This window comes from Mastigoproctus giganteus, chromosome 6, assembly GCF_048544385.1.
Source record: "Mastigoproctus giganteus isolate SK-2022 chromosome 6, ASM4854438v1, whole genome shotgun sequence".
Lineage (NCBI taxonomy): Eukaryota > Metazoa > Arthropoda > Arachnida > Uropygi > Thelyphonidae > Mastigoproctus > Mastigoproctus giganteus.
The window spans coordinates 84,234,934-84,250,751 of NC_143580.1; the positions used below are offsets into that span (position 1 = coordinate 84,234,934).

Genomic DNA, 15,818 nt, shown 5'->3' on the forward strand with positions numbered 1-15,818 from the left:
GCTGTATGGAGTCAAATGCCTTTTCATAATCCACAAATGCCAGGCATAATGGTGTTTTATATTCATTTGCTTTCTCCATTAGCTGTGATATTACGTGAAGGTGATCCATAGTTGAGAATCCTGTCCTAAAGCCAGCTTGCTCTTTCGGTTGATTCTCATCAAGTATTCTTTCTAATCTGTTAGTAATGACCCTTGTAAACAACTTGTAGATATGGGATAACAAGCTAATTGGTCTATAATTTCCAATTTCTGATTTATCTCCTTTCTTATGCAGCAAAACTATGATTGCATTATTCCACTGCTTAGGCATCGCACCTTTTCTAATGCACTTTGTGAAGAGCCTTGCCAGTATTTGTGTTGTCTCTTCCGCCCAATTTTAACAACCGGGGCTTTCCGATTCTTCATTTTCTTCAATGCATGTTCTACCTCATCAGGAAGAATATCGGGTATGTCGTATGTGTTGCTACTTTGCAATCCATCTTCCCCACTGCTGGTATCATTCCCTCGCTCCTTGTATAACTCTTTAGAGTAGTCTTCTGCTATTTGAATTATGCCTTCTCTGCTGTTTATAAGTACACCATCGCTATTCTTCAGTTTCAGTATCATTTGTCTTTCTGTATTACTGCTCATGGCTGCTGATTTAAATCCTTTGTTTTCCCTTAATGCTTGTTCTACTTTTCTCATGTTAAATCTTCTTATGTCCTCTCTGAGTCTCTTTCTAATGGCTTTGCATAACTCAGTATACTCAATTTTCTCCCTGTCAGTGTTTTTCTTGCTCTTCATTTGTCGTCTTTGGTTCATCATGACAAGTGTTTCTTGACTAATTTTTTCTTCTTTGGATTTCTGTTTCCCTATAGGTTTCTTGGGCTTTATCACTTTCAAAAAGTTGTAATATTTCTCGTCGATATCTTGGTCCTCAGCAGTCTGCAGAAGCTCATACTTGTTCTTAAGCTCCAGTACATACTGCTTTTTCTCCTCTTCTGTTATCTCAAAGACCTTTGTATTATTTACTCGAGTCAGTTTTTTCCTTTCCTTTCCTACATCTATATCAAGTGTACATCTTACCATTCTGTGACCACTTCCAACATTTACCTTATTCAGGACGGTAACATCAGTCACAATATATCTTCTGTTAGTGAGGATGAAGTCGATTTCATTAGTTGTTAATCCATTTGGACTCTTCCATGTCCACTTTCTGTTCACCCTGTTTTCTTGAAAAAAGTGTTCATTACTGACATTCCTTGAGATTCTGCAAATTCCACAAGCCTTTCACCTCTTTTATTTCTTTCACCAATTCCAAAATTTCCTATAGTTCCTCTTTCTGCGCTGTTTTGCCTTTTTCCAACCTTAGCATTGAAGTCCCCCATAATAATAGTGTAGTGGGTTTTCTGCTCATCTAGAAGACTCTCAATTTCAGTGTACATTTCTTCAACCTCTTCATCATCATGGCTCGATGTTGGTGCATAAATCATTATAATCTTTAGCTTGTACCTCTTAGAAATCTTGAGTATTAGTCTTGACACCCTTGGTGATGTACTTTTGAATTCCAAAATGTTGTTTTTAAAATCTTTATGGACCAGAAACCCAACTCCACCTTCACTCCTTTCACTGTTTCCATTGGTGTACAGCAGATTTCCACTTGATAAACTTATAAGTGATTCATTTCTTCTTCTTGTTTCAGCCAAACCGATGATATTCCAATTCACATTTTCTAATTCCTTTTCCAGCTCTAATATCCTGTCTTCACCGATGAGTGATTGTACGTTATAACAGGCCAAGTTCAATTTCCGTGCATGGCAGCCTGGTCGTACCCAGAGATTCTTAGCACCCTCTGCTTCCACTCTGATCCTCTCGCTGCCGTAAGAGGGAGAGTGAAAGCTGCTGGGGACTGAGGGCCATTTGTATTGTTGTACTCTCATTGCTGGAGGGTTTGGTCTTTTCCTCTTCACGCTGACCAGGCGTCTTGAAGAGAACCACTCTACACGTTCGTTGCCACCTAAGTGACGTAACAGGGCTTACCATCGAGAAGGTGTGCATGAGTGGATTTTAGGGAGGCAGGCCAACCGGACTTCTCCTAAATCTTCTGTAATAGAGAGATATTGGATCCATCAGTGTTTTAGGCTGAGTGTCTGATAACACACAGGATACCTGTTCCTCTCTAAGCCCCTATATATATATATATATATATATATATAACTAATTTAAAAATATATAACTAATTTTCTTCATTCTTCTGAGGATATGATATTATGTGGTTTTTCAATTTCGGCATATCACGGATATAGTAGCAATATTTGATTAGTCATTTCCGAGTTACGTAAAGCTCGACTTCTGTAAGAAGTCCTGGAACTTATCTCTTATGTATATCAGGGACTTACTGTATTTTTGGATTAAGCGGGAAATCGATTATCCGAGATTTTTTTTTAACCATCTATCCAGGAAAATCGAGAGTCTACTGTATATGAGATGTCATATTAAATCTTGAGTTTAGACCAGAAGTTTCAATTGGTAGATAAAAATTAAGATAAATAAGTAATATATGACATATGCACCAAAATGGGCAAAGCAGCAGTAAAGGATGCAAAAGTATATACAGCCACTCCCCAACTTACGCAAGGGTTGTGTTCTGCGGAACTCTACGTTAGTCAGAATTTCCTCAAATGCTTATGCAGCACTCACAGATTTGATTGAAGCAAAAAAGAAATGTTCGACGAACGTGTAAATAGAATTAGTTATTCAATTTTTTTATCTCATGAGCAGGAAAAATTACAAGTGTACAAAATTACAAAATTATAGAATTACAAAAAGAGAGAGGAGACAGGCATAACATCAGCAAATTTTAACATTCGAGCATTGTTGCCAGAATTAACTCTCCTGCTGATAAGCATGCCACTGCGGAAGTTGAGTGCTGTGGAGATTTAGACGGGGTTTTTTCCAACACATCACAAAATTTCTCTGCATTTGCAGAATCAACACCGGCGATTTCACTGCATACTTTAATGTTTTGGAAACCAGCGTGATGCTTGAACCTATTAAACTACCCATTGTTTGCCACGAACTTGGCTCGGGGTTCGCCATACTTCCTTAATGTCTTCATAAATACTTCTTGCTTTTGCTTGAATGGCCATTGGACTCAGGGGCACTTGCTTCTGAATCTGATTTTCCATCCATATTATTAATAGCCTTTCCATCTTCAATATGGCACCTGAATGTTGTTTTGCAATCATTGTTGATCTTATATGCATTGATCCTTTAACATGTTCGTTTAAAAGTGCACTGTCCCTTAAAATAGTATTCACTGTTGAAGCAGCGAGACCTAATTCTGTGTAATAGATGATAAACTTTGTCCTGCTTCATATTTCTTAACTAATCATCTTCATTTTTAAATCATTTATTTATGTTTTTTATATGATTGAAAATTTCAGTGAAGGGGAACTCATTTCACCATAATTATACAGTGATGTAAAAACCTACGGAATTCCAGTTATCGGTATTAGCGCAAATGCAATAAGATCGAGTTTACTACCCGTTTATAATATATTGCGCTAATGGAAAAGTCCAATAAACCAGAAAGTGCAAATTGTTTTTATTGTTTTATGGTAGTGACTGGCAGAAATGTGTTTTAGAAAAATATCACAAAGGCATTCAAAATTGATTCTTATAACGGAACACATAACAATGAAAGTGTAGTGCAATTTTCATTATAAAAATGACCTTTTAGAAAGATAAATAGCTTAGTTATATAGCGAAAATTTCAACTTTCGAGGTCTTGGAACAAATTACCAAAAAAAAAAAAAAAAAAACAATGTTATTGGGTTCACATTACAATATTTTCATGATACCTACATTTATCCCTATGGGAGGCAAAATATATTTCCATGATTTTTTAAAATTTGCACCAGCCAGCAAAAACTTATGTAAAGTCTAATTTCCATAAGTCACGTATTATGTAAGCTGGGGAATGACTGCATATGCAAGTAGGATTTAATAAGTCTGATAAATTTTGATGTAGGTACAAAGTTGGGAGTGAAAAATACACAAGGTGCCCAAAAACTAGAAGGGTGAGGATAGCACAAAAAGGAAGTATTGTAGGTTTGTAAAAAGAAAGAAAGAATGTGAATATCATATATGTTATGATGAATTAAGAGAATTATAGGCTAAATTGAAAAGCTAATTAGAGGTGAGAGAACTGTAAAGTAAATACAAAATGGTTAAACAAATAAAAAGTGAGATAGCAGTCATCAGAAATGGGTGGGCAAGTTTAGTTATAGGTCGAAAAAGGGGTGTAGAAAAATGCAAAAAATCTGATAAGAGCTAAGGTAAATATGGTACATGGTCATGATAATTACTGCTCAGATACAGATGAGGATGTCAATGTGTACCCCAGATGGTAAGAATTGTGCTATGGGTGAAAACTGTGATAGTTTTATGCTGACCAAAACTTGCAAATGAAATAATAAATAAAATAAACTTTGTAGGAGAATCTGCTGAAACAGATGTGAAATTCATTAGAGCTCGCTCTCTCTCTCTCTCTCTCTCTCTCTCTCTCACATGAAACATGTTGTCTGATAGGAGGTAAAATTAACCTCGAAACTTTGAAAATTCTTATTATTATGTATACAACAAATGATAACAATTATCTGGTTTGATTCATAAGCTAATATTATTTTGTGAATATAAAATTATTAAAAAGCACAATATCACTGAATGATTCCATGACTCATTAAATATTACAACAGACTGTACTACAATTTTTTAGCAATAAATAGACTCATACACCAACCATGAAAATATAAGTATTTTACTGTAACTAAAATATTTACAAAAACTGCTATTATATTAAATTAAATTATGTACGTTGTAAAAAAAAACAAAAAAAAAACATTAAAACTATGATGAAATCCTTGCGATAAAATACACTAAAATAAACCAGATTAAAAGCGATAAAAATCTGGAGCTTTCAGAAGCATCGGCTTCCTTCCTCAGCAGTAACAAAACTTCCTGCAGCACGTCCTTATATAACAGGCTCACAGTACTCATACACGTGGTTCAGTTGGCGCATGGTCTGAACTGGAAGCGGAAACAGCTCGGCAATGTGTCAAGCAAACCGTTCATCTGTACTTAGGATGATAGTTTAAAACAGAGGATGCATACGCATACCTCTATCCCTATTCATAATATTGTGGTTGGATGAACAGATTCGTAGGCTCTCGAGCCATTTACAGTTCCAGAACCCATGCGCTCGATCCACAATAATCGCATCCTCTGGGGAGATTTGATGCTGCTTCTCCCAAAAAATAGCATTTGCATGTTCCCCCATCGTCTGGGGGAACGTACAAATGCTATAAAAACCGCTGATTACAATAAGTCTGCTGTGGCCAAACATTTTTGGGAGAAGCAGCATCAAATCTTCCCAGAGGATGCAGTTATTGTGTTCTGGAACCGTAAATGGCTCGAGAGCCTACGAATCTGTTCATCCGACCACAATATTATGAATAGGGACAGAGGTATGCGTATGCATCCTCTGTTTGAAACTATCGTCCTAAGTAAGGATGAACGGTTTTGCTTGAAACGTTCCCGAGCTGTTTCCGCTTCCAGTTCAGACCATGCACCGACTGAACCACGTATAAGTACCGTGAGCCTGTTATATAAAGACGTGCTGCAGGAAGTTTTGTTACTGCCGAGGAAGGAAGCCGATGCTTCCGAAAGCTCCAGATTTTTATCGTTTTTATCGCTTTTAATCCGGTTTATTTTAGTGTATTGTATCGCAAGGATTTCATCATAGTTTTAATGTTTTTTTTTGTTTTGTTTTTTTTTACAATGTACATAATTTAATTTAATATAATAGCAGTTTTTGTAAATATTTATTTTATTTTATTTGTAAATATTTTAGTTACAGTAAAATACTTATATTTTCATGGTTGGTGTATGAGTCTATTTATTGCTAAAATATGAATTTGCCCAACCTCAGAGGCCTTTTTCAGGATGTACTACAATTTCAAAAAATCAAACCTGTAATGTGAATAAAAAAAGAATGACCAAGAAAAAAATTACTTGTATCTGCCATTCCATCTACTGCTATTTTCAAAGGACGACCAAGGAAAAGCTGTAAATCACAGAGAAATGGAGCTTCCTCAGGAGCAATTAAAGAATATGCTGTACCATTTCGTCCAGCACGAGCTACACGACCTATAATTTTTAAGATTAGCTAAATCAGAAAACACAAATACTGAACAAAATTTAAATGAATGGCAAAAATAAAAGTTGTTAATAAAACTTACTAATAAAATTTATAATAAAAGTGAAATAACAAATTCCTTGTTTTTGGAAAAAAATACAATATGAAACAAAAAGCTTTACATACCAACTCTATGCAAAAATAGCTTAGGCTGAGCAGGAAAATTGTAATTGATAACATTGTCTAAAAAAGGAATGTCAATTCCTCTAGCCGCTATATCTGTAGCTATAAGGATACCTACTTTCCGGGAACGGAATTTGGCTACATTAATCTTACGTGCTGTTTCATTCAGACTGCTATAGACATAAGTACAGGCAATGTCTGCTATAAGCAAGATCTAAAAAAATTAAAAGCAACTCTTAAATTAATATCACATAATAAAATATATAATGTAAAAAGAAAAAAGTCACATAGAAAAAGATGACATTCTGAATTTCTTAAAAAAACATACCATGTGGTTTACTGTGATAAAAAATGGATATAGAAAACAAATGTCAAAATCGCATAGTAAAAATATGAAATACACTGGACTCCCATTTTACGATTGGTTCACTATAAGATCAAATCACTTTACGATGGCCTCACCATTACAAAATACAGTTCACTATATGATATGTAGTAAGCGCCAGTCATTGTGATCACGTTTGTGAACTGAATTTTAATTCTATTAAACGGCAATTCTAATAAGCGGAAATAGGAGGAATATTATCCAAAGGCTATAAAAGTAAAGATATAGAGTACAAATTCACACTACATTACCTTACCAATTAGCAAAATTAAATGATACATGAAAATCAGACTATTTTCCACAGGTTAACAAAATAAAAAAGAATTTACACTTAAGTACACAGCTTAATTAATACTGTAATATATAATACTAACTAATTGATATTTCTGTTTACTGATTTTTTTTTTCTGGGTTGTAACATTTAAAACAGTAAAAAAGATAAGCAATCAATAACGAAGAACAAAGTGTGCACAAATTGCACAAGTGAGATACGGAATAACAAGTATATGAAGTTTAAAAAATAGGAACGAAGAGAAGATAATGAAAATTTATTTACGTTTTTTTTATATGATTGAAGATTTCAGTAAAGGGGAAACACATTTTACCATACTAACATAAAAACCCACAGAATTCTAGCTATTGGCATTATTGCAAATGAAATAAGATCGAGTTTACTACCCATTTATAATAGATTGCACTAACAGAAAAGCCCAATGAATCGGAAACAGCAAATTCTTTTTATTGTTTTATGGTAGCATCTTCCAGAAATGTGCTTTAGAGAAATATCACAAAGGCATTCAAAATTGATTCTTATAACCTTTGATAACGATGAAAGTGTAGTGCATTTTAATGATTTGAATTGGGTTTTTGAAATTTGTTTCTATAAAGCAGCTGATTCTACTAACAAGTGATCATGTTAACCAGTACTTGCTTATTTCACTTTACGATGAGCTTATGATTGTCTCTGACCAGACCACGTGGTCTTTCTTCTCAGCCAATAGCAGGGGTTGTAAACTTTCCCGCATGTTTTGTTTTTGCATCCTTTGGTTGAAGTCATTTTTTTGTGTTGTGCTTATTTGTCTAAGAATTTGCACATGCCACTTGCAATAATACAATCCTACTTATGCCAGTTCTATTTTCTATTTTTTATTATTATAACAAGTCTGTCACTAAGCTTTAATGTTCTTCTTTTCTTCTCTGTATGAGGTTTATTAACTTGCCATAGTGAGGAGTTTTAATTTAAAATGAATATAAAACAGCAGTATAATCTGTGATATCAGTACAGAATTCACTTTCCAAATTGGTGAACTTAAACAAATATAGTAATCATGTGACTTGCTGTTTTTTTTTTTTTTTTTTGTTTTTGTTTTTTTTTTGGCACTGCAAGTCATCTGCACTGTATGTAAATGTCCGATCTCAATGTGCCATTACCTTGAATGTTCCGTTATTTGGGATGCCGTGATTTAAAGTCTACTGTAAATCTGATACTTGCTAATGCAATTCAGAATGTTTCTTACAATAAAGCTTTAATTTGGTATGACAGCATTCTCTCTCTCTCTCTCTCTCTCTCTCTCTCTCTCTCTCTCTCTCTCTCTCTCTCTCTCTCTCTCTCTCTCCACACGTGTGTGTATATGATTGCTTAGAACAAAAACGAAACAAGGTGGTGAACCCTGCAAAAACCCAGTTATACAGATATATGTGTTCTGCTTTCCAATCTCACTCCCTTCACAAAAGGCTCCACCATTACAGTTACTGATTATATTCTGATGAAAAGTTCATTTGTAGTGTTTATTTGGAAGGGAGAATCAATTTAAATATTACCCAACTACTTAACCTACTTTAAGCCCAACAGAAATATAAGAATGAAACTTCAAACAAATATTTACAATTTTCCTAGTTAAATTCTAATATGAAAACTGTTTTAAAAGCAATTACAAAACAAATCACTATATTAATTAATTCACTCATAAATACAACTTACATCTTTCAAATATTCCACATGATATCGTGTAGCTACAAAAACAATTGTCAGTTCACAAGACTTCATCACTGACTTCAACAGGTACAGCAAGATTGCAAGCTTTTGCCTCTCATCAGAATGGCAGCTTAAGTATATGGTCTTAAATAAATAAATAAAAAAGGACAACTGTAACATTCATAAAAAAATGGATAATAATAATGCAAGTTAGTTATTTTCCATATACTAATCAGTGCACCATTAAGGCAATTAATTACGGCTGGGATTTGGATTAAAATAAAGTAAAGGCTTTCTTAATATTACTTTCTATGTTGCCAGAGGTTCTATAAGGCTGGAACAATAGAACTGCAGTTTTTATTGCACCTGTTAATCTAATCTGATATTATTGCTTGTCTTTGCGCACACAAATATAAGCAAAGAGAAAGAATATAAGGTGTATCACAATTTAAATAAATTTTATTAATAAAAACTTTAGCAAAAAATATAATGTATGCAAAAATTAGAAGTACTGAGTGATTTAACTATACAAGGGCTGAGAAAGTATCCATTAAAGATGAGATAGGGTGAGATTGGAGATAGCTGCATTTATTTATAGCTTTACATAACTAATAATTTTTTAATGATTTTTTTAAAAATATATTTTCTGTTATAAATTTGAAATCATCTTAACAGTTTTTATTATACTGAACACACATCTTAAGTTACATATATAAATCAGGCAAATATTTGAGAAGTTAAACTTAAATAAGTAGATGCTTGTAGTAATTTTTGGCACCAAAGCCTACAAACTTAGATAAGGATTTCTTTGAGGAGATATAAATAAATAGTATATTTAACTGAATATAAATAGTATTATAAACATAGATATTATAAATAGTATTTTAAACTTAGTGGCTACAATGGATAAAAGGATGGTTGAGTGGGAGAAGACAGAGTGGTAATTAATGGACAGTGATCTCCGTGGACTAATGTTATTAGTCCATGAAGTGCAGTGACCCAGAGTTCGGTGTTGGGCCCAATTTTGTTTTCTGTATTTATCAATGATATTGATGAAGGTAAAAGTAAGAGTAAAGTGCAGCCATTATCAACCCACTGCATGATGGAAGCCTCCTCAACAATTCATGTTGAGGGAAATGGACCATAATCTACCACGCTGGTCCAGTGCGGGTTGGCAGATCGACCGTATTCAGCAGTCAGGAGCTTGAACCCCTTGATGAAGGTATATCAGGGTTAATGTCTAAGTTTACAGATGATACAAAGGTTGGCAGAGTTGTTAATGACAGTAATAACAGTATACTACTGCAAAAGAATCTGTAAAAGTTGAGCAGATGGGCTGAGAGGTGGTTTTGTTGAACAAAAGCCGAGAATTAGGGTTGAATTTGAAAGTGTCTGCAATTCTGCCCAGACACGATAGGAGGGAGTATATGATGAGAGCCTTGTCGATCAATTCGGCCCTGGAAAGATTGTGCAAGGCTCAAGGGGTAGAATTTTTTTCAGCCTGGACTGTACTTGTTAACAGGAGAGATTGCTTCTACAGGGATGGGATACACTTAAATAGAAAGGGTGCAAGAATATTTGCTGATGCTATCGAGGCAGTGTTAGGTGGGTCGGAAAACTGCTAGCTAGGGGGGAGACAAAGACCAATAGATTGACATTAGCCACTGGCAGAGGTGAAAGAGATTCTTGCACTGCTTCTATTAGAATGAGCAGGAGCCTGAAAAACAAGATGCATGGTATTTCAGAGACTGCTGGGAGCCATTGCGGTACAAGTAAACACATGGGTTGTGTTAGGGTAGCTAAGAATAGAAACAGGTGCAGGTATACTTGGGTGTACACCAATGCTAGGAGTTTAGTAAATAAATTTGATGAATTTGAGGTATTGCTCAAAACATCAAAGGCAGATATTGTTGGGATATCAGAGACGTGGTGTAACACAGATATAAGGGATGCAGAACTGCAATTACAACGTCTACAGAAAGGATAGACAGGATAGGAAGGGGGGAGGGGTTATGCTATTAGTTAAGAAACACATAAAAACCAAGGAAGTGAAGCCAGTTGACATCGCCGGACAGTGCAGTGTTGAGTCAGTTTGGTGTGACATAAGCATTGGGAGATCAAAATTGAGAGTAGGAGTGTGCTATAGGCCTAATGACTCTGATGAGTATAATAAGGAACTGTACAGGGAAATAGAGTGGGCCAGTAAATCAGAGAGTCTTATAATGGGAGATTTTAATTTCCCAGATATTGACTGGAATTTGGGGGCTGGTTACTCACACACTAGCAGGGCTTTTGTGGATTTATTGGATTTTTTTTTTTTTTTTTTTTTTTTTGATTTGGTAGTTGTTGGCGCATCGGCTTCTGTGGCCATATTGCACCTCCAAAGGTTTTTGCAGTACAGTGATCCAAGCCCGAGGCGGGAATCGAACCCGCGACCTTTGGGTTGCCGGGCAGGTACTTTACCCAGTCGGCTAGCCCGGTCGGCAGGATTTATTGGATGATTGTTTTCTACATCAGCATGTTCGGGAGGCAACTAGAGGGAGTAATACTCTTGATTTGATTATCAGCAGTGATTCTTCATGCATTAAGAATCTGCAGATAAATGAACCACTAGGTGGCAGTGATCACAGCGTGCTGAAGTGGGATTTACTCAAAGAGGTAACTACCATTAGGGGTAAAGGGAAGGGTTATTGCTTCCGTAAAGGCGACTACGATGGACTGAGACAGTATTTAAATTCTATACAGTGGGACCAACTAATGATGCTACCAACAGCAAATTCAAAATGGGAAGCATTCAAAGAACTTATCTTGGAAGCTACTAGGCTTTACATACCAACTAAGAAATATTGTTCAAGGTTTAGGCCAAAATGGATGTCAGATGAACTAATGAGGCATATGGCAGAGAAGAAAAATGCATGGGATACTTACAAATTAACACATGACACAGAAGCCTATGATAGATACAAGTTGATATGCAACCAAGTTACAAAGGAGGTTAGGCAGGCGAAGGCAGATTACGAGAAATCCTTGGCAAGGGATTCAAAGAAAAACAGCAAAGAGTTCTTTACTTATGTAAACTCTAGAAGGAAGGGGATGAATCAGATTGGTCCACTTGATATTGATGGGTCAACTGTTGATGATCCTGCTCAGGTAGCTAACAAACTAAATGAATATTTTGCATCGACATTCACACATGAGGAGTTATTCAGCAAGGGGAATGCCAGAGGTGTATTCAACTCTAGCAGTAAGCTACAGAATCTTGAAATAACTGGGAGTAAAGTGGAGGAGAAACTATTGAAGATAAACACAAGAAAGGCACCCGGGGTGGATGGGATCTATCCAGTTATATTAAAGGAGGCAGCAAAGGAAGTAAGCAAACCCTTAGCCATAATTATGAGAGCTTCCTTGGACTCAGGGGAGGTACCCATAGACTGGAAATGTGCAAATGTGACCCCAATTCACAAAGGAGGATCAAAGGCTGACACAAGTAATTATAGACCTGTGAGCTTAACTTCTGTTCCAGGAAAATTAATGGAGGCACTGGTTAAAGAAGCACTGCAGGATCATTTAGACAAGACTTCGGTTATAGCTCAGACACAGCATGGTTTTGTTAAGGGGAAGTCTTGCCTGACCAACTTGATTGGATACTATGATGCAGTCACAAAAGAGCTGGATGCAGGGAATAACTTTGATATTATATACTTGGATCTTAGAAAGGCTTTTGATACTGTTGCACATGGAAGACTGCTACACAAATTGGAGCAGTGTGACATTGGAGGCAAATTGCTGCTATGGATAAAGGGGTGGTTGAGGGGGAGAAGACAGAGAGTGATAATCAATGGACACTGCTCATCGTGGACTAATGTTATTAGTGGAGTCCCTCAGGGCTCAGTGTTGGGTCCATTATTGTTTTCTGTATTTATAAATGATATTGATGATGGTATATCAAGCTTAATGTCCAAGTTTGCAGATGATACAAAGGTTGTCAGGGTTGTCAAGGACACTACTGACACTATGCTGCTGCAACAGGATCTGGAAAGGTTGAGCAGATGGGCTGAGAGGTGGCAAATGAAGTTTAACATTGACAAATGTAAAGTACTACACATGGGAAACAGCAACCCCAGAGCAACATATCAACTCTGTGGTACTACACTGACAGTGGTAGAGAATGAAAGGGACTTGGGGGTGGTTGTGCAGGCAGATATGAAGTTCTCTGAGCAGTGCAGACGGGCTGCAAGAGTAGCTCATGGAGTATTGTCAATGATAAACAGGAATTTTTCCAGCAGGGATAAGGAGGTGATTATTCCATTGTATAAGGCAATGGTCAGGCCACACCTAGAGTACTGTGTACAGGTCTGGAGGCCTCATTTCAAGAAGGATGTAGAGCTGCTGGAACGAGTACAGAGAAGGGCAACAAGAATTAGTGAATGGAACAAAGGGGTGCTCTTACGAGGAAAGGCTTAAGTTTTGCAAATTACAGTGTCTGGAGACTAGGCACCAGCGAGGTGATCTGATAGAGGTTTATAAAGCCTTGAATGGTTTTAAGCATGCTCAATGCTGATGGGATTCTTCCTCTAGCTCAGAAAATCGCCTGAGAGGGCATAAAATACAAATTGAGGAAAGACAGATGTAGGATAGACGTGCGGAAATTTGCCTTTAGCCAGCGGGTGGTTGGTTGGTGGAACAGACTTCCATCCCTTGTGGTGGAGGTTGATAGCCTAAATAAGTTTAAGGCTCAGCTGGACAGGTATTTTGAACTAACAGAGGGGTGAAGTGGAAGTGGGGTTTTTTTTTTTTTATTTTTTTGGCTGATGCTGCATAAGCTTGCTTTCTTGCATTAAATGCCTCTACTAATGCTAATGCTAACTGATGTTTAACTTTGATAAATGCACTGCAGCATATGGATAGCTGTTGTTGTTGTTATTTGGTTTTTAGAGCATTAGCAACTAAGGCCATATTGCTCCGAGGATATGCGGTGGTCATTCCCTCACTTTTCCGCATCCTCCGTATTTGGTGGTGACAGACTCGAACCCTGGTCTAATCAAGAAGCGTGTGCTACACACTGGCTCCTGCCCACCTGCCTATGGATGCGCCCCTATATGGGTAGTAGTAATCCAATAGTAATGCACCAACTGGGTGGTATACACTCAGGGTAGTAAAGAATAAAAAGGACCTGGGGGTAATTGTGCAGTCAGATATGAAGTTTTCTGAGCAGTGCAGAGAGGCTGCAAGAGTAGCTCATGGTGTCTTGTCAATGATATACAGGAATTTTGCTAGCAGGGATAAGGAGGTGATTATTCCATAGTATAAGGCAATGGTCGGGGCACATTTGATTTGATTTGGGTTTTATTGGCGCATTAGCAACTAAGGCCATAATGCGCCGGTCAGGCCACAACTTGAGTACTGCATACAAGGTCTGGAGGCTTCATTGAAAGAAGGATGTAGAGCTGCTGGAACAAGTACACAGAAGGGCAACAAGATTGGTGAGCGGAACAAAGCGTTGCTGTTACCAAGAAAGGCTTAAGTTATGCAAATTGCAGCATCTGGAGACTAGGCACCTGTGAGGTGATCTAATTGAGGTGTATAATGCCTTGAATGGTTTGAGGAAGATTCATACTGATGGGATTCTTCCTCTTGATCAGATTACACACCTGAGAAGACAAATTCAAATTGAGAAAAGACAATTGTAGAATAGATGTGTGGAAATTTGCCTTTAGCCAGCGAGTAGTTGATAGTTGGAACAAACTTCCATCTGTAGTAGTGGAGGTCAAAAACTTAAATTAGTTCAAGGCAGAACTTAAACAAACATTTAGAGTGAATGGATGGGTTAAATAGGAAGGTTTTTTTTTTTTTTTTGGCTGATGTTTTCTTTCTTTCTTGTATCATATGCCTCTACTAATGTTAATTCTAAACAATACTATAGTAATATAGGATTTTAAAGAATGTTATAACTGTAAAAATTATGAGTGGGAGAAGACAGGAAGTTATCAATGGACACTGCTCTCCATGAATTAATGTTATTAGTGTAGTCCCCTAGGGTTCGGTGTTGGACCTATTATTATTTTCGTTATTTATTAAATGATATTGATTAAGATATATAAAGTCTAAGTTTGCAGATGATACGAAGGTTGTCAGGGTGGTTAATGACAGTAATGATGGTATGTTACTAAAAAATTCTAGAAAAATTCGGCAGTTGAGCTGGGAAATGGAAATTGAGGTTTAACATTTACAAATGCAAAGCACTGCATATGGGTAGCAGTAATTCCAGGTTAATGTTACAGCTGTGTGGTACTACACTCAGTGTAGTAAAAATGATGACAGTTATTTGAATTTTGGCTTTACATGTGTTGGAAATTAAGATGCTCCTGATGCACAGTGCGTTGTATGTAATAAAATATTAACAAACAGCTCTTTGGTTCCCGCTAAACTTGTGTTTACTAAGTGTTCCATGAATATATTGTGAGACAAAAAGTGTTCCGTGAATAAAAAAGTTTGGGAAACGCTGCTCTACATGACGCTTGAAATATAAAAAGAAATTAGAATAAAAATTAAATAAAAATCATGCCAGCAGCATGGCAAAACAGTAAAGTGAAAATAGTCAAAATTAAACATAATAATCAAACCATAAGGGAGGGAAGAGAAAAGGGTAACAAGACTAAAAATATTGTAGCAGAAACTATCCAAGATAATTTAGAAAATCTAAATCAAAAATAATAATAAATAATCAATTAAATTTTGGATGCCAATTAGATAGAAATTTAATGGTGGTCCCTTTGACAGGCACCAAGTCCAAATTGTGTGAAATATCACCAACAGAGATGTAACCCAACTACGATAAAATTAAACAAAAATAGACTGACCATTATGCCCCACCATCTATAGTTTATTTGTCTATATAATCTTACTTTCTGTCAGTGGTGTGGCTTTGCATTAGAGTGCTTGTATCTGTCCTATTTTTAATTTTCACTGCATAAGGACCACTGCTATTCAAATCCTCTGCTTTGGCGATTCCATCTGTCGATCAAATGGGTGACTGATCTTTCAATCGACTCGCATTTGCAGCGATTTGTCTAGCGAGTGAAATGCAGTGATTCCTT

General features: G+C 36.4%; 1 protein-coding gene across 1 annotated transcript in view; it reads right to left on the reverse strand.

Moving 5' to 3' along the window:
• The window catches only part of LOC150084448 (ATP-dependent RNA helicase DDX54), a 366,530-nt gene that overhangs the window by 201,545 nt on the left and 149,167 nt on the right, over positions 1 to 15,818 (reverse strand). The window contains exons 7-9 of the mRNA XM_090376237.1: positions 8,728 to 8,865; positions 6,365 to 6,575; positions 6,055 to 6,189 (exon numbers count right to left, since the gene is read on the reverse strand). Of these exons, the coding sequence (XP_090232363.1) occupies positions 6,055 to 6,189; positions 6,365 to 6,575; positions 8,728 to 8,865 (484 nt within the window). The remainder of the gene's footprint in view (positions 1 to 6,054; positions 6,190 to 6,364; positions 6,576 to 8,727; positions 8,866 to 15,818) is intronic.